Source organism: Podarcis vaucheri, assembly GCF_965113315.1.
Source record: "Podarcis vaucheri genome assembly, chromosome: 10".
NCBI lineage: Eukaryota > Metazoa > Chordata > Lepidosauria > Squamata > Lacertidae > Podarcis > Podarcis vaucheri.
The window spans coordinates 43174652-43191243 of NC_138748.1; the positions used below are offsets into that span (position 1 = coordinate 43174652).

General features: G+C 45.1%; 1 protein-coding gene and 2 long non-coding RNA genes across 3 annotated transcripts in view; 1 reads left to right on the forward strand and 2 right to left on the reverse strand.

Annotated features, from left to right (window-relative positions):
• Window positions 1-10280, forward strand: part of SHISA8 (shisa family member 8) — a 30755-nt gene extending 20475 nt beyond the window's left edge. The window contains exons 2-4 of the mRNA XM_082241398.1: window positions 2129-2256; window positions 6644-6793; window positions 9121-10280. Coding sequence (XP_082097524.1) covers window positions 2129-2256; window positions 6644-6793; window positions 9121-9494 — 652 coding nt within the window. The 3' untranslated portion in view covers window positions 9495-10280. The remainder of the gene's footprint in view (window positions 1-2128; window positions 2257-6643; window positions 6794-9120) is intronic.
• A 2827-nt stretch (window positions 10281-13107) lies between these two features.
• LOC309542545 lies at window positions 13108-13535 on the reverse strand. The gene is made up of 2 exons (XR_014224291.1): window positions 13462-13535; window positions 13108-13290 (listed from the first exon to the last, which is right to left on the reverse strand). It is a non-coding gene; the product is annotated as an uncharacterized lncRNA (long non-coding RNA).
• A 905-nt stretch (window positions 13536-14440) lies between these two features.
• On the reverse strand, window positions 14441-15887 carry LOC309542553. Its single transcript, XR_014224292.1, has 2 exons — window positions 15122-15887; window positions 14441-14866 (listed from the first exon to the last, which is right to left on the reverse strand). It is a non-coding gene; the product is annotated as an uncharacterized lncRNA (long non-coding RNA).
• Window positions 15888-16592: the final 705 nt, after the last annotated feature.

A 16592-nucleotide genomic window follows, 5' to 3' on the forward strand; every position in this document is an offset into this window, starting at 1 on the left:
TGGGTTTGGGCTATTCTCTAGGGCTTTTGTCTTATTATTATTTTAAAAGTTATCATGCAAGTTGCCATAATTTTTCTGGGGAGGTTTTTGTGGGGTTTTTTGCAGCTGATTATATTTTCCTGTTAAGAAAGCAGATGTGCTTTTTACATGTATAACAGGCTGCATTCGGGAACCTCAGGCCTGGGGTCAAAACTTCTGGAGAACCAGAGTTGTAGCCTCTAGGCCTCTCTCACTAGCCCTCAGGACTCTTATAAGCTACACTCCCTGCCCCTGCCATATCCCCTCTCTCCAGGCCATGGCCCTCTCCTCCTGTCTTGCTGTGCACCCTTCCTCAAAGTGCGCCTGTCCATCTGGAGTGTGCCCTTGAACCATCCCCCACAAACGTCCCTGAAAAAACAGGACATCCTGCGAGAGCACAGCAGCCATTTTGGGCTCCGTGATCTTACACGAGTCATGTGACTCACACAAGAGCATGACCAGTAAGACATGCGCCCTGGTTTTGGGACTCAACATGTTGGAGTGTATGTTGAACTGTCATAATGCCTCTTGCTTACCTGGATACAAAGAATTATACCTCTTGCACTGCCCACATTTGGACCCACCTACATTTTCCCTCTCAGCCTAGGGCTGCAATACATCCGGGATCTCCTGTACATATCCGGACCACTGCAGCCGGCAGCAGTGTCTGCTTGGAAATTGGTGAAAATTCAGACATATGGCAGCCCATGGCAGCAGTGCCGTTTTGGCTGACTTCACATAGAAATACCTCGAAAACGTCATTTTTACTTTTTTTGCAATTTAGCCTGAAAAGCTCAACAGCTTTGTCCCCTCCTATTCTCACCCTACCCACCATTGCTGCAGGGATCCTGTAAGACTATCCAGGACGAAATGCGGCCCCCAAGTGAAAAAAAAAGGCTTGCCACCCTTGGCAGCTAAGGCCTCAGGCCCAGTCACTGATATCCCCAATTAAAGTAGTGAGGCTGGAGGAGAGTTGACGCCAGTCACAGTGTCCCACTCTGAAACAGATGGGCCAGTCGCCTGCCTTGGTGCAAGGCAAGTTTTTAATCCACACCCAGAGGATATGTCCACAAAGAGCCTGGCAAGCCCTGGATCAGTTCTCATAAGGAAAGATTATACGTTGTGCAATGGAGAACAACAGATAAATTCCCCATAGGTCAGTTATGTGGGAAATGAATACATAAAAAAGAAATACCCTGGAAGCCCAGAAAAATGGAAATAATAGCAACAGTGCCATGTTGGCAACAGCCCAGATGCCAACACAGTAGCCAACACAGTAGCCCACTTATAATATGGCTTAATTGTTTCTCCATTGCTAATAGTTATGTATCTATTGTTGGTTTTGAGTTTCAGTTGTGTTTCAATGGGCTTTTACCTAAAAAGTGGGATAGATGTTTTTCCAAATATGAAATGAAATGAAATAATGAAATGAAATGAAATGAAATGAAATGAAATGAAATGAAATGAAATGAAATGAAATGAAATGAAGGGCAGCTGACAAGAAGCATGATCCAGACTACCAAAACACATCCACATTATACGTTTTGGTGGACAGCCCCCAAAATTCTGATTCGAAAACAAATTATAAGATATTCTCTTTGCCCTCTTCCCCCCCCCTTATAGAATGTGAATAAATTCTTCTTGTTGGTTTGGTTTCCTGTTGGTCCTAGACCAAAGCCCCTTATCGGGTTCAGCAAAGCTGCAAGTCCAACTGAGATTTTTTAAAAATTATGTTGGGGACACCGGAGCTGGTCCCCAACACTGGTGTTCATGACGCAACTCACAGACTATATAACCATGAAAATTGTTCAGCCCCATTCAAGAAAAACTGAGCTCTATCAGCAGATGAAAGAACAAAGTGCTGAGAAAAGGCGGCACCCATCAAACAGAAGCCTGTTCCATTCTGAGCAGGGAGGCTTATGCAACAAATGAACAGCAAGGGCACATACCTTGCTGTGAGTGTCTGGAAAAGCAAGCAGGTGCAAAGGGTAAGCAACGGATGAACCGAAACGACACATGAAAAAAGTGTCAGAATTATACTCACAGTAACAACTGCTTAGGATCTTTACTTATGATGGCGCTGCTTAATTTCCCTCCATACCTTTTCTAGGACGCTCACAGATCTCCTGAAACAGCCAGGAGGACATGGACCATCTGACATCTTGCCAGAGAGCCACATTGGCAGTGTGCAGGTCCAGATTAGCGATGGGTTTTCTCGATCTCCCAGGAATAGCACAGGTAAGATAATCACAAAGTCCTCAGCTGTGTGCATATTAACAGCTTAAAACACAGCTAGACCGTTCTCCTTCTCCCAGCCAAAAATCCAGGAACTGCAATTTGTTAAGGGCACAATAGAGTGGGGGCAAACTACAGTTCCCATGATTCTTTGGGGGGAGGCATGTGCTTTAAATGTGTGGTATTGTATGCAGCCTGTGTAGGAGAAAACTTTCTTTGTATACAGAATATCCCAGGTTCACAAATTGCTCATCCAGGGCAGTGTAGTGGTTAAGAGTGGTAGACTCATAATCTGGTGAACCGGGTTCGTGTCTCCGCTCCTCCGTCACACTTCTCTGAAGTCTCCCAGCCTCACTCACCTCCCAGAATGTTTGTTGTGGGGGAGGAAGGGAAAGGAGATTGTGAGCCGTTTTGAGACTCCTTAGGGTAGTGATAAAGCGGGATATCAAATCCAAACTCCTCCTCCTCCTCCTCTTCTTCTTCTTCTAGAGGATTTGGTGACAATTCACACAATCAGTTGGGGGGGGCATCACCTGGGTGAAACAACCCAAAAGAGGACTTCTACGCACTGGACGTCCAAGGAAACACCTAAGGCTTCTTCCCTTTCAACATGGCAGGGATAGATACCTAGAGTCCATAGAAACCTAGAGACAGCCCCTCCCCCCCACCTCACATCCTTGCATGACCTATATAATGCCTACCCTCAACCCTCAATATGCCAAGCTGCCCTCAGAAAACCTTTAGTCTAAGCACTACTTGGTATCAGTAAAGGAGGAAAATATATTCTCCCTCTCTTTTTGTTGAATGTTGCGTGCCATTCCATATTTATAGCCTACCTTTCCTCCCCAAAGGCAGCCCAAGGCACCTAAGGGGGGTGGGGACACAAATGCAGTCCATTCATCCACATCAGTATCAACTGTATAACAAACTTACCAAGCCCATAAATGCCTACATAATGTATGCAAATGTATACAAACAGTAATCCAGTACTGCTGCCCCATTAAATGTTTCCAGCAGAGCATATGTGTAAGAGGCAGAAACTTAAAGCGTTTCTGCTACGCTGCCTCCATGGGTGGGGGAGAAGCTGTACTTGTTGGACTTCTACCTGTTCCACTTATTTTTGGAAGCACCTAGGAACCCTGGGCAGGGAGGGATGATAATGATGACGACAATAGTTTTATTTTTTATACTCCGCCCAACTAGTTGGGTTTCCCCAGCCACTCTGGGCGGCTCACAGCATATATCAGAACATACTAAAACATCAAACATGGCTGCCTTCAGATGTCTTCTAAAAGTCAGATAGTTGCTTATTTCCTTGACATCTGATGGGAAGGTGTTCCACAGGGCAGGCACCACTACCAAGAAGGCCCTCTGCCTGGCTCCCTGTAATCTCGTTTCTCGCAGTGAGGGAACCAGCAGAAGATTCTTGGAGGACCTCAGTGTCCGGGCAGAGCGATGGGGGAGGAGACGCTCCTTCAGGTCTATGGGGCCAAGGCCATTTAGGGCTTTAAAGGTCAGCACCAACACTTTGAATTGTGCTCGGAAACACACTAGGAGCCAATGAAGATCCTTTAGGACCGGTGTTACATGGTCCCAGTGGCCACTCCCAGTCACCACTCTAGCTTCTGCATTCTGAATTAGTTGTAGTTTCTGGGTCACCTTCAAAGGTAGCGCCACATAGAGTGCATTGCAGTAGTCCAAGCGGGAGATAACTAGAGCATGCACCACTCTGGCAAGACAGTCTGTGGGTCTCAGCCTATGTACCAGATGGAGCTGATAGACAGCTGCCCTGGACACAGAATTGACCTGTGCCTTCAAAATGTCCAAAATTCCAAAATGACTCCCAGGCTGCGCACCTGGTCCTTCAGGGGCACAGTTTCCCCATTCAGGACCAGCGAATCCTCCACACCTGCCCGCCCCCTGTCCCCCCAAAATAGTACTTCTGTCTTGTCAGGATTCAACCTCAATTTGTTAGCTGCCATCCATCCTCCAACGGCCTCCAGACACTCACACAGGACCTTCACTGACTTCACTGGTTGAGATAGATAATATTTACTGGCCAGTATAGAAATATTGTTAAATAATAAGAATACTAATATTGGAACAGATAGCTTTCTGACTTAAATTCTCATGAGCATTTTGTAAAGGGAACAATTGTCAGTAATCCTTTCCCTGTATCTTTTCAGCCTCTGCTGCTTTTGAGCGGGGGGTGGGGGGAGGGATACCCCTGCGGAGAAATGCAGCTGGTCATCATGGGGGGGGGGATGTGTGACCTCTGGCAATGTCAGCCCCCACATTTTGCAAGGTGAACAGTCGCCAGGGTGAAAACCATCTGAGCACACCAGTGACTAGATGAGGGCAGGATTCCCCCACATGCACACTTCCCCCAAACATTTTACACATACAATCTCTTCCTTGCTAATTCTTGCAGTGGGGGGGGGCTGGCAGGCAAGGGGCTATCTCTGCTCCGATTTACATCCAGCTGATGGAGGGGGATGGTTTGCTGCTGCTTCTCTTTGTGTTGTGACTCAGTTCTGCCTGGGGCCGAGAGAGCGCTCTGTCTCCTCCTCTCTTGTTTGCCCATGACACTTGTCCCAGTTTAAATACAGATTTCCTCCCTCCTCTCCCTGCCTCCCTCCCTATCACCTTTGAACATTGGTTAACTGAAGTGAGAACTGACGAGTGTCACTCGCTTGAGGCCCTGAAGAATGAAATCTGAGCGATAACTACATTGGCAGCCACTGCCAGGGGTATCATTCAGATCGTCGTCACAATCGCCATCGCCTAATACTGCCGGGCCCCCAAATCCTTAATTAAGACTGGGATCCATTATCCCCGACATGCTTTGCAAAAGGCACAAACTCTGCCCGAAAGGTTTTGCTGTCACAAGATTAACCGGCAGCAGGTGGTGAGGTGAGAAAAGAATTACAGAACGCAAGCAAATCAATAAGCTATGGAAAGCCTCCTCCTGTGTTTCAAAGGTTGTTTGTTGTGTTGCTGTTCTGCTCATCCCAGTCTCTGAGTGGCAAGAGGCTTCAGAGATTCCTTTGCTTACCCAGGGTTCAGTTTCCTTGGATTGAAGGCCAATGGAGACTGTGGCTTCTTTAGCATATATAGTCTTATTTAGACATGTACAGTGGTGCTCCGCAAGACGAAATTAATTCGTTCCGCAATTTTTGTCGTCTAGCGAATTTTTCGTCTTGCGAAGCACGAAATCCCATAGGAATGCATTGAAAATCAATTAATGCGTCCCTATGGTCAAAAAAAGTCCAAACAAAGCCAAATTTGGTACAACAACAGTTTATTAACTGCTCTTTAAAGTCACACATACTGTAAAGAGCAGTTCAAAAATTTAAGGGAAAATAAATTAACTTTATAAACAAAACATGTCTTTGTTTTTAGTCAAAGAAAAAAAGTCGCGAGACGTTTTCGTCTTGCGAAGCAAGCCCATAGGGGAAATTCGTCTTGCGAGGCAAATCGCGAACGGAAAAACCTTTCGTCTAGCGAGTTTTTTGTATTGCGAGGCATTCGTCTTGCGGGGCACCACTGTATACAGCCTAAGCATAAGATGGAGGGGTTCACAGCATTAACCCTTCCAAGAGATCTTGCTTCCCCACTAGGTTTCCAGGGAAGCCCCTAGCCTAGGTTGCCACCTTTGGGACAAGTCGTGGGGGGGAGGGGGATTGGGGGGCTAAAACATACTTTACCTGGTGCAGAATGAAATGACCACAAAGCAATCCATTACACTGGGTTGTTTCCAATGCTGATCATAATCATAGAGTAGACCCAGTGAAATTTATGGATATAGGTTAGCGATGCACATTCATTCCAATGACTCACATCTTCCCCACCTGCTGAATTTCTGCCTGTCAGAAGAATGGTAAAGGTAGAAACCCAGCCAGAGAAAGAAAGAGGTGGAGAGAGCAACAAATTCTGTTTCTCTTCCTAACAGAGCTTTGCCTTCAACCTCCCTTGCCATATAGCTACTAATGCCAGTTCATTCACACAGACATAGTCAGACAACTTCATCCAGCCACTAGGGTTTACATCTTTTCTTGTCACGTATTTGAGGCGTTTTAAAAAGAATTCATCTGTTGAATTGTAGAATTGTAGAGTTTGAAGGGACCCTAAGGGTCATCTACTCCAACCTCCTGCGATGAAATTTCTAGGTGGTGACCTGGCGTTGGAGGTGGGTTGTAGGTCTTTGTCCTTCTCCATCAACTGCTGTTACCTCCAGAAGTCTGTCTGCTGTGCCTCACCATCTCTCTGCCTGGCACGAGGTCCACTTTCTTGGGAAACAGAATTTGCAATTCTCCTCGCACTTGGGAGGGCCTAGGACACTGAGCGGATTGTGCTGAAGCCTTACCTTGCCTCCTCCTTCTGCTTCCAGACAAGAACCACTTGAACAACGCTGTGGTTAACCCCTCCAGCATCTCACAGATTGGGCTGTCGCATTCACACAACAACCGGCTGCAAATGGCAAGCACGCTGCCACACCAAGCGCCCGACTATGCCAAGTATGCAACTCTCAAGGCTGTAGGTAGGTTTTGCGACACTGCGTCTCCTGCCGGGCAAAGTAAGGCTGGCATTTGCTGGAGGAAGGCTGTGAGAGCTGGTTGCCCCAGTGTGGTATGATATATCTCCATGTACTCATGCCTATCTGCCCATTGCTGTGTATGGGGTGACATCATTATTGTGTCTTTGTTGACTAGGGGTGGGGAACCTCAGGCCTGGGAGCCAAAACATGGGTCAAGCTTTTCTGTCTGGCCATAGTCCAGACCATGCCCCTTCCCTAGGCAGGCTTCACACCCTCCTCAGGTGTTTTTGCCCAGCTGCAATGTGTTCTTGAACTGTTGCAATGTCTCTTGCTTGCCTTGATGGAGAGGTGTTTGCATGGGGTGTGCCTAGGAACCTCTGACAGAATGTAGCCTTCTGTGCAGAGGTTAGATGGCCTCTGACATGTATGAAGCGGGGGGGGTGTTGTAAGGTCCACAAGGAAGTGGGACCATTGGGCTGGACCAAGTTTTCCCCACCATGTTGCTGGCCTTCCATTTTGCTGGATAGTAGCTGGTGAATGGGGAGAAACTAGATTCAGGTCGCATTTAAAGATAAACCTCATTCCACTTTCCAAAACAACACATGAACTGGAATGCTGCCACCTTTTGAAACTCATGCTTTTTCCAGTTTTGCAGTGCAGTTTTCCAGCCATGCAATGTGATGAAAGTTCATATACTAGGGGGACATGTGCATAAAAAGCATATATTAGTGGATAAAATTATGCATTATATTATGGGAAATTGTGTTGTGAAAAATGTGTTTAGGCAAAATTGCATACGAAAACGTGCATATTAGCAGTTCATATGTAAATGCTGATGCATATTAACAAGGACTTTGGTTGTTGTTGTTGTTGCTTTAAAAATACAAGCTGCTGTGAAAATGTGGAGAAGTGAAACATGAGAAACTGAGAGAAACCAAAATTCACAGATTCGCCCATCGCTAGTAGTAAATGCTGGATTTCACTAATGCCGGAGGAAGATTGAATGAGGTGGGAAAGAAAGGAAAGTGATTGCAGGGGAAGAAAAACATGAGCTAAGACAGAAAAGGGAGCTGTTTTGGAGAGATGAATAAGTCATGAGCTGAGGGCAAACAGAGTGAGTCTCATGGCCCAACTACAGTGGGGGTGTTGAATACAGAGCAGATGACTAAGAGCTGATGACAAAAATAATTTAACGTGGATTAGTTGCCCTTTAACAAATATTAATCACCCCTTTATACAATTATTATTCCTCACACTTTGGAAGAGTTTTGAAGGCCTTAAGACAGCCTTTGACGGCATGGTGCCCTCTAGGTGTTTTGATCTACAGCAGCTTCAGTCAGCATAGCTGTGTAACGCCGGGGGTGGATGGGAACTGTAGTTCAAAACATTGGGGGGACACCAGATTGGCAAAGGCTGGATTAAGGCATGACAATGGATTCTACCAACAGGCAACAGCTGGAGAGCCTCCATGGACCCGCCTATGACATAGAGAAGGGGTGAGCACCTCAAATCACTCCCAGCTATTTCTTCAGCTTTTAACCTATTCAAGAAGGCCTCGTTGTTATGGGAACCACAAACAAAGTTATTTAAAATAAAGGCCTATGCAGAAAGCCAAAGCCTATCTAGCTGTACTCACAGGTGTTCAAAACAATTATGGCTTTTCCTGCCAATGTCAAAATACCTGCATGTTTGCTCTTTGATGTAATTTTATATTAGACTTTGTATCATTCTTATCTAAATTGTTGAAATCTACCATTTTGTTGACCATGGTTTGGCTTGCCTGTCATGTTAAGCCAAACCATCACTTTGCACAAACCTCTGAGCTCTAGGAGAGGGGGTTGTGGCTGCTTTGCTCCCCCTTGTTCATTCTGCTGCTGTGCTGTGCCATGGGTTGGCTTGGCATATCCTTTGAATCTGGGCTCACGGTTCAGCCATCTCTAGACTAACCACAATTTGTAACCAAGGTTTGTCTTATGGTTCACAGCTTGTGGCTTGTTCAGGAGAGCTAAACCACAAACATGGGTTCAGACAACTTGCCAAGCCAAACCATGGCTTAGCTGAGCACCTGAACAATCCTGGATTAATGTGTGGTTTAGCTTAGCCTGATACACAAACCAAGACTGTGTGTGTCCAAAGCTTTCGGCAGACCTGACATTAACCTTCTCCTGCTTATGTACAGGTGGAATTAATTAACACTTAACATCCCTAACCCTCTAGTGATACTCACAAGCAGGATGGTTAGATGGTTACAGAGCTGTCAGGAGAGCCATCACAACCTTAAGAACGTTTTGCCCTTCGTTTTCTGCTCTCTTCCATATATTCCCTTCCAGAAAGTGCTCCTGAGGAATTCTACAAGCGGTTTCCTGTGGTGGACATGCCGTCATCAGCCACGCTGTCCTTCCCTCCCTTGACGCTACACCAGAAAGACATTTCTCCCTTTCAGGACGGCTGTGCTCTGATCGGCTTGGCAACACCAGGACAGAAGGCCAAAGTGATGAAAGCCAGTGCCCACACACTGGCAGGCAGCCCGGCCTTCAAACCAGGGTGGGATCCCAACCACCCCGACCTTCGACGGCAGGCCTACACCACCAAGCGCCAGTTCAGCATCGAGAAGCTCCCAGAGGTCTTCAGCCAGACGCCCACCCACTATGCCCAGCAGCAGCGGCCCTTCTCCACCAACAGCAAGACGGAAGTCACTGTCTAGAGCAGACCTCCTCCTCAATCTCCCCTCCCTTTGAAATATTCAAGCAGCCTGTGAGGTGCGGCCTGCCTTGTCAAGCTGGAGCACTTAGTGTTGACTTGGCAGAGCAACCCCCTCCTCTCGGCTGGCACTGCTGGGTTCTGTGAGAGAGCGAGGGAATTTGGAAGGAAGCTTGGCCACCGGAGCTGAGGGATCGTCTGCAGCTCCTGACAGAACTTGCCCATTTGCTGTGGCCCTCTGTTTTCTGCATCCTGACAGAACTCGGCCAGCATGCGTGGTGAAACCGGCATGCATGTCGCTCCACAATTCGATGCACGACTCTTGTTTGTAGCTCACGTCTTCATCACATCGCACATCCCAGAATGGTCAGCATCCACCGGAAACCAGAGGACTCCACTACCGTTCTGCATGGAGATGCATCAAAGGGAAAGTTGGCGGGGTGGTAAATAAAATATATCATTCTTTTCCCCTCGCCAGGAAAGGCCAAGTCAAAGGACAAGACAAACTGCTGCAATAATTAACCAGAACATTGTGTTTGAACATTTGCCCAATATAACATTCCTCTTCTGCCTTTCCCGGTGGTTAAACAAATGCAAAAAATAAAAATAAATGGGAATACAACAATGAAAGCAGTAATAAACTGTTCAAAAAGGGAACTGCCAAGGGCTGGAAGAAATTTTTATACAGTTCCCTTTGTTCTTCACTTCATTCTTGTCCTTCTCTAGCAAACCTTTCGGTTTAAGGCCATTTGTTAATATTTCTTGTCGCATATAAAACCTATATACTGCTGACACGTTTTTTTGCCTGCCACTCGTCAGAGACTCACTATCATGGATCCTTAACGGGGATTGAAAAAGGGGGGGCATTGCTTTCTAGGGGATATTTCCCACCAAACTCTGAGAAAGGGTAGTGCTGCCTATCATGAAGGTACAGGAAGAACTGTGCTGTGAAGAGTGTGGAAGAGTGTGATTATGTGTCAGGGGAGAGTGTGACTTGTGCACCTTCTTAGTGGCATTGCCCATGGAGCCTTGTAGAAATGTCAGTCATGGGTTGGAAAATCAGCTTTCTTATTTAAGGTTTGATCTAGCAAACCAAAAAGGAACCAGTGTGACTGGAGTTGGTGGTTCACCACAATAGCAAGAGATGGCTTTCATTTCACAACACTGAGTAGGAAATATGTGTGTAGACTCATAACATAAGCCAGACTTTCTGATTTGTCATGGTTTACAGTCAGCAAGCAGCATGTTGTCCTTCTCTATCAAACCACTGTTTGCTGTGCCACCATTTCTCTCTCCCTCTTTGCTCCTCTCCAGCGCAAGGGGAACAAACAAGCCAGGAAACCTTGGTTTCCTATTACACCCAAACTAGGGATTGCGATGTGTTGCTCCCTAATAAGTCATAGCCAGCAAGCCAGCAACAAATCACCTGGCAATCATGTCTTGTTAAGGAGCTTGTGTTCCAAATTCAGTCATACTGTTAGAAACTGGGGGATGCCCTCTGCTGACAAGGGCCTGGTGGTCAGGCTTCAAATATTGGTGCAAGTTCAGTGTTTTTAAATTGGGCACAGGGTTACTCCTTCATTTTTCTCAGGATTAGTACTTAAGCTGTTGGTCCAAGCTCGTTGCCCAAAAAAGCTGCTTCAATTGGTTTGTCTTCAGACCTTCTCGTACATATGGGTTATGACACTGCCCTAAAATCAGTAAAACAAAGACTGTGGGGTTTTGCCTTCTGTGATCTGTGGGCCCCCTCATTCTCATCCTGCTCACCAAGTGCTGTGAATATACATTATGCCAGGTCATTTTACACAGTTGAATATTTAAAGAATTTGCCAGCCACCAATTATGGTAGACTTTTTACTAAGGCCAGACTTAATGTGTTTCCCTCTGAAATGTTCCGAGATAGATTTGCTGGTGTCCCTTATTTCACATGATTATGTCTTTGTACTAACCAGGAAGCAGAATGCCTGAAGCACATTCTCCTGTCCTGTAGAATATATAAGCAGGTCCAACAACATTTGATTAATCCACTAATGGCAAATCTACCCGGAAAACCTGCCAATTCTATGCCAAGTTCCTACAAGACATTAAAATTCCCAGTGTGACTTTGGCCATTGTCAAATTTCTTTCTGAGGTGGTCAGGATCAGAGATAAATTTGCATTAGACAAAAGTCTGAAAAAAGCATAGTCTTAATGATTTGTCCAAGTAGATTGTGTACTTTTTAATGTATTTTATATGCACTGAATTTTGTCTATTGGGTCTTTTGGGCAGCAATAAAGAATTGATTGATTGATTGAACAAGCCATAATTCCCAATTCAAAGAAATTGGGAAGCCAAATCTTCCTGGCTTGTCTAAACCCAACTCACACAAAGGGAAAAGCAAAGTGGGAGAGATTGGAGAGTGTGCACCAGCCTATTGCTCATTCATTAATAAACTACAATAAGTCTGACTTGTTGTTACGCGCAAATGCTGCTTATGATGCTTTGATACAACAAAGACTGGACACAACATGTTCCTCTGCTTGGTGTGCCTAGAATTGGAGTCAACCTCTGGTGCATGGATCTCACAATGGACCTAAATCTCCCATTTTTGGTACAAACCTAGCCCTAGCTGTTTACCATTCCCAAGTTGGCCTCCTCCAGCTGTTTTGGATGACAACCCACAGCCAGCAAAGAGAGATGTTGTCCAGGACATCTGGAGGGTGCAAAGTTGGGGAAGGCTGGCATATACAAATGCTGACTTTTCACATGGTGCTACCACAGAAGCAACCAGGAAGGTGCTTATTTCAGAAGCAAACTGGGGGAAGCACCAGGTTGTGAATTTGAACTGGGCCACTGCTTGTTCTCTGTTCTGCACAGCCTGATGCCGTTCCTGATGCTCCCATAACAAACAGGCTCCACTGTTGCTAGGCTTCTCGCTTCAACCCTCGCAGCAGGAGATTGCCCAACACAGAAATTTATCATCACGCATCCCCACTCTTGTTTCCAAACAAAACACAACCTTACAAGTGCATAGATAATGACACAGGAATTAACAAAGTCAGGTTCACACAGCGTGTGGCTTTGTAGGGGAATGAATGGATCCCATCCAGAAAATCAGTGAGTTCTCTTTTGGGAGTGCATGGCAGCAAGGCCCTGGGGAACCTTTTGTCAAATAATTTAACCTGCAGAAGTGGTGGCGGTGGCTGGATCACAGAGCAAGCTCTTTACCTCATCTGAAGGATTGTGGGTGGTGCAATTATGGGGCAAGAGAGGAGGTGGGACCAGCATTCGGCTGCAGAGACAGCTGAAGTATTTTAGAGGATAGGACCTGAGCCAATGGATTCAAATGGCAAGAAAGGAGCTTCTGACTAAACATTAGGAAGAACTTTCTGACAGTAAGAGCTGTTCTAAAGTGGAACTGGCTCCCTCAGAAGGTGGTAGACTCTTCTTCACTGGTTAGATGGTCATCTGCCAGGGATTCCTGCAGTGCAAGGGTTGGATTAAATGACCCCTGGGATCCTTTCCAACTCTACAGTTCTATGATTTCCCTCTGGACCTTTCACAGGAGATTGTATCCAGTGAAGTGATTGCACGTGTTGCTTCTTTCCACTGCCACCAGGTGAAATAATTTTTCCCCCCTTGGTTGTCTCTCACCAAACAGCCTAAAATGCCCTCAAGGACACTTCAAAGCATTGTGGAACTAGGCTTAAGCATGAAGTGGTGAAAAGAATTGAGACTACAAAGTTATGAATTTAGATTAACAGTTTACTAAGATTTTTTTTTAATGTACGTACTTAGTAAAAAGATTTACCGTATTTTTCTCTCTATAACACGCACCCGACCATAACACACACTTAGTTTTTAGAGGAGGAAAATCCGTAGGCATGCCACCCGTAGGCATTCCCTCCATAACACGCACAGACATTTCCCCTTACTTTCTAGGAGGAAAAAAGTGAGTGTTATGGTGCAAAAAATACGGTAATATAGGAACAGCATACACAGCTTGCCTCCCACTTGGAGCAGAAGACCAAATAAACAAAGGATTAAATACAAATCTACTTTTCCTATCTTTCCTATACAGCCTCCAGGCAGACTATATGTTATTTATTCTTCCATTCTCAGATGCCACCTTGATCTAACTCTCAAAGCATGTCACTGGCAGATACAGCCTAGAGCTACATTAATTCCTGCCTATCCCAATCCATGAAACCTCAAAAAAGTACTGCACCTTCTTCCCAACAGCAAAGCACTACATTCTCAATGATTATTTTCCTTCCAATTGGATTTCTGGACAGTTTAGGCTTAACAAGTTAACCTCTTAATCCTCAAATCAAGATTTTGTATTATTGTACAATACAACAGAGCAGTTCATTTCCTTTACACACCTTAAAAGTCTAAAAAGTCTTTAAGTCTTTGCTTTCCTAGATTAGCCTCCTCCCCTCACACTTCAGTTGTGTCAGGAATTGGCCAGATTTATTTTAGATAGATAGGCACATCTGTTCTATAAAATGTTGCTTTTGTTTCATTTGGGCTTGAGAAATCTGAAGTGAATTTTAGTATCAGGAAAGCAAATGCCACAATAAACTGTTTCGTCTTTAAGATGCTACAAGAACGCTTCATTGTTTTGGACTGCAGCAAACAAAGATGGCTGCCCTTCTGGAAATATGGTTGGTACCTTTATTGGGTTCCTGCTATAACAACTGTGTTCAGGCATAAATTTATTAGGTTGGGGATTATACAGGTGAAAGAGGTGTAGGCCTTACGAGAACATGGGATGCACATGCCTAAGGAACCCCAAGTGCATTTGGTCTGTACTTTTTTGTCCTTCGTTAAATAATAAAATTTCCTAGGAGATCTCATTGTCTGGGTATATGCGTGTCTGAGGACCTATGTGTTCATGAAGCCTCCTCTCCTCAGAATTCAACCTCGGAGGAATTGGCATTTTCATTTTTAATAGATAGGCACATACATTTTGAAAAACTTCACTTTTATTCAAATCTGGGCTATGGAAATTTATATAATAAAACACCAGGTGTCCCAACATGAATAGAGCTTGGCAAAATGCCGTTCTTGGCATACACAAAACACGCTGTATTTCGTTCCTCACATTTCAAGCTCTTTTGAGGCTGCTTTCATAGAACTCTCTTTGAAGGCACATCGTAATATGATTCACATCACCCAACAAGAGGTGAAGGACACACAATGACCTATGAATAAATATGTATGCTTTAGCAGATTCCAAAACTCTTTGTCCACGTTATCCTGGCAAGACCTAGAACAGCACTGCAGGGAAGACCAGTGCAAATGGTGAGGGAATGTCATCTACTGAGGCTTCAATGGGGATATTCAGTGACCAAGTGGACAGCCATCCCTGAGATAGTTCAGTGAAAGGCGAACTGTAAGTACAAATATTTAAAAATAAAATAAATATGAGTTGGCAACAGGTCACAATCACATTAATTCTTATTTCATCTTGTTTATTGTTAGTCACCATGGATGGCAAACTCTTATGATATAAATTCCAAATAAATAACATTATTTGTCACTAAATCACATGTGCTTCTACCTATCCAGTTTCGCAACTGAATGCCTTAGCTTTTCACCTATAGCATAGATTGCTACCCACTCCCATTCACCCATTTCCCCCTTACCAGGAGTTAAGTTTATTTGCAAATGATTCTGCAATGCAGTCTTCAGACAGAACCAGACGGGTTTCAAAAGAGGGTACCACCCCAAACCAAGGCACCGGTGAAGCAATATATGTGAAATGCTGCCAGCAGCATCAACTGGATGATACTAGGCGTGCTCACCAACTGAGAGGTCTCATTTTGGGGTTCTCCTTTGATAGCCTGGACCATCTGTCGGCTTCTTCGAAAGGCAGGTCTGTTCTGTGGTGACTTGTAATAAATGGAGCACACACAGCTAGAAGGCATCTTGATCCATTTTAATCACTCTTGCCAGCAAGCTCTTTACAGACTGTTGGGCAAATAGTTGGGGAGATGGTAGCCAAGGGAAGGGGGGGGGAGAACAGCTTCAGCCAGTTTAATATTAACTCGAGTTGTCCCTTCCCCGCTTATCCAGTCTTCCTGTTCAAGATGGAAGTAAAATGTTGCGTCAGCCTAGGCATCGCTCAAGGACATAGGATGCTCTATGCAATGAAAACTTGAGGTGTTGTGCCCATCAAGAAAAGTGATCCCTGCTAACCTGCCCCCTGCAAACTGTCTATTTTGTTTCCTCTCTTGGGATTCCCCAGCAGTGTTTCAGAAACAAAAAAGAGGGGTTGCTTCCACCAGCTGAGTATAACTGACTGAGTTCTGTTCTGATCTCAGTAGTAGAGTACGTGTTTTTCATGCAGAAGGTTCCATGTTCAATCCCTGGTGTGTCCAGGTTGGGAACAACCCCATCAGAAACCCTGCACTTAAGCAAATGGCTTCCCCCATAGAATCCTGGGAGGTGTAGTTTACTCCTCACAGCCACCATTCTCTCAGCACCCTTAACAAGCTACAGTTCCCAGGATTCTTTCAGGGAAACGATGTGCTTTAAATGTGGGGTGTGGCTCGCACCACGTAGGTCTCCAATGACAGTCCCATGAATTTGTCTAAACCCTCTTTAAAACCATCCAAGTTGGCAGACATCACTGGATCTTCTTTCCCTCATGAGATGTACAGCTTCTGCCCCTTGTTCATAGAATCATAGAATTATAGAGTCGGAAGTCGATACCCATAGTTTAAGTAGGAATTGTGGGAAGGAGCAGCACCTTTCATCTTTCCTGAATCTCCCAATATTCAGTGCTTTATTGGATTCTGGCATGATGTTATGAGACGGACCACCCTACACTTTGCCCACATCATACATAATTTTATACACCTCGGCTGGAAGGTTCACTCACATGCCTCACACAGAGGTTTCCAGTGCCTGGCAGGGGCGGCAATGTCTGCCTTCTGCTGCTAGGGCAAATGTGGAAAACTTCCTGCCACATGAAAAGAGAATTTTTTGGACCCAGCTTACGGGGGAGCTAAGGAAAGTGAAAGCAATTTGGCTTGAGAAAATAGTGGCTTCTTAACAATTTTTTCAATCAGAGTCCCGAAGACATTTTGTAGCAAGTTCCTCGTATCTTTTAAT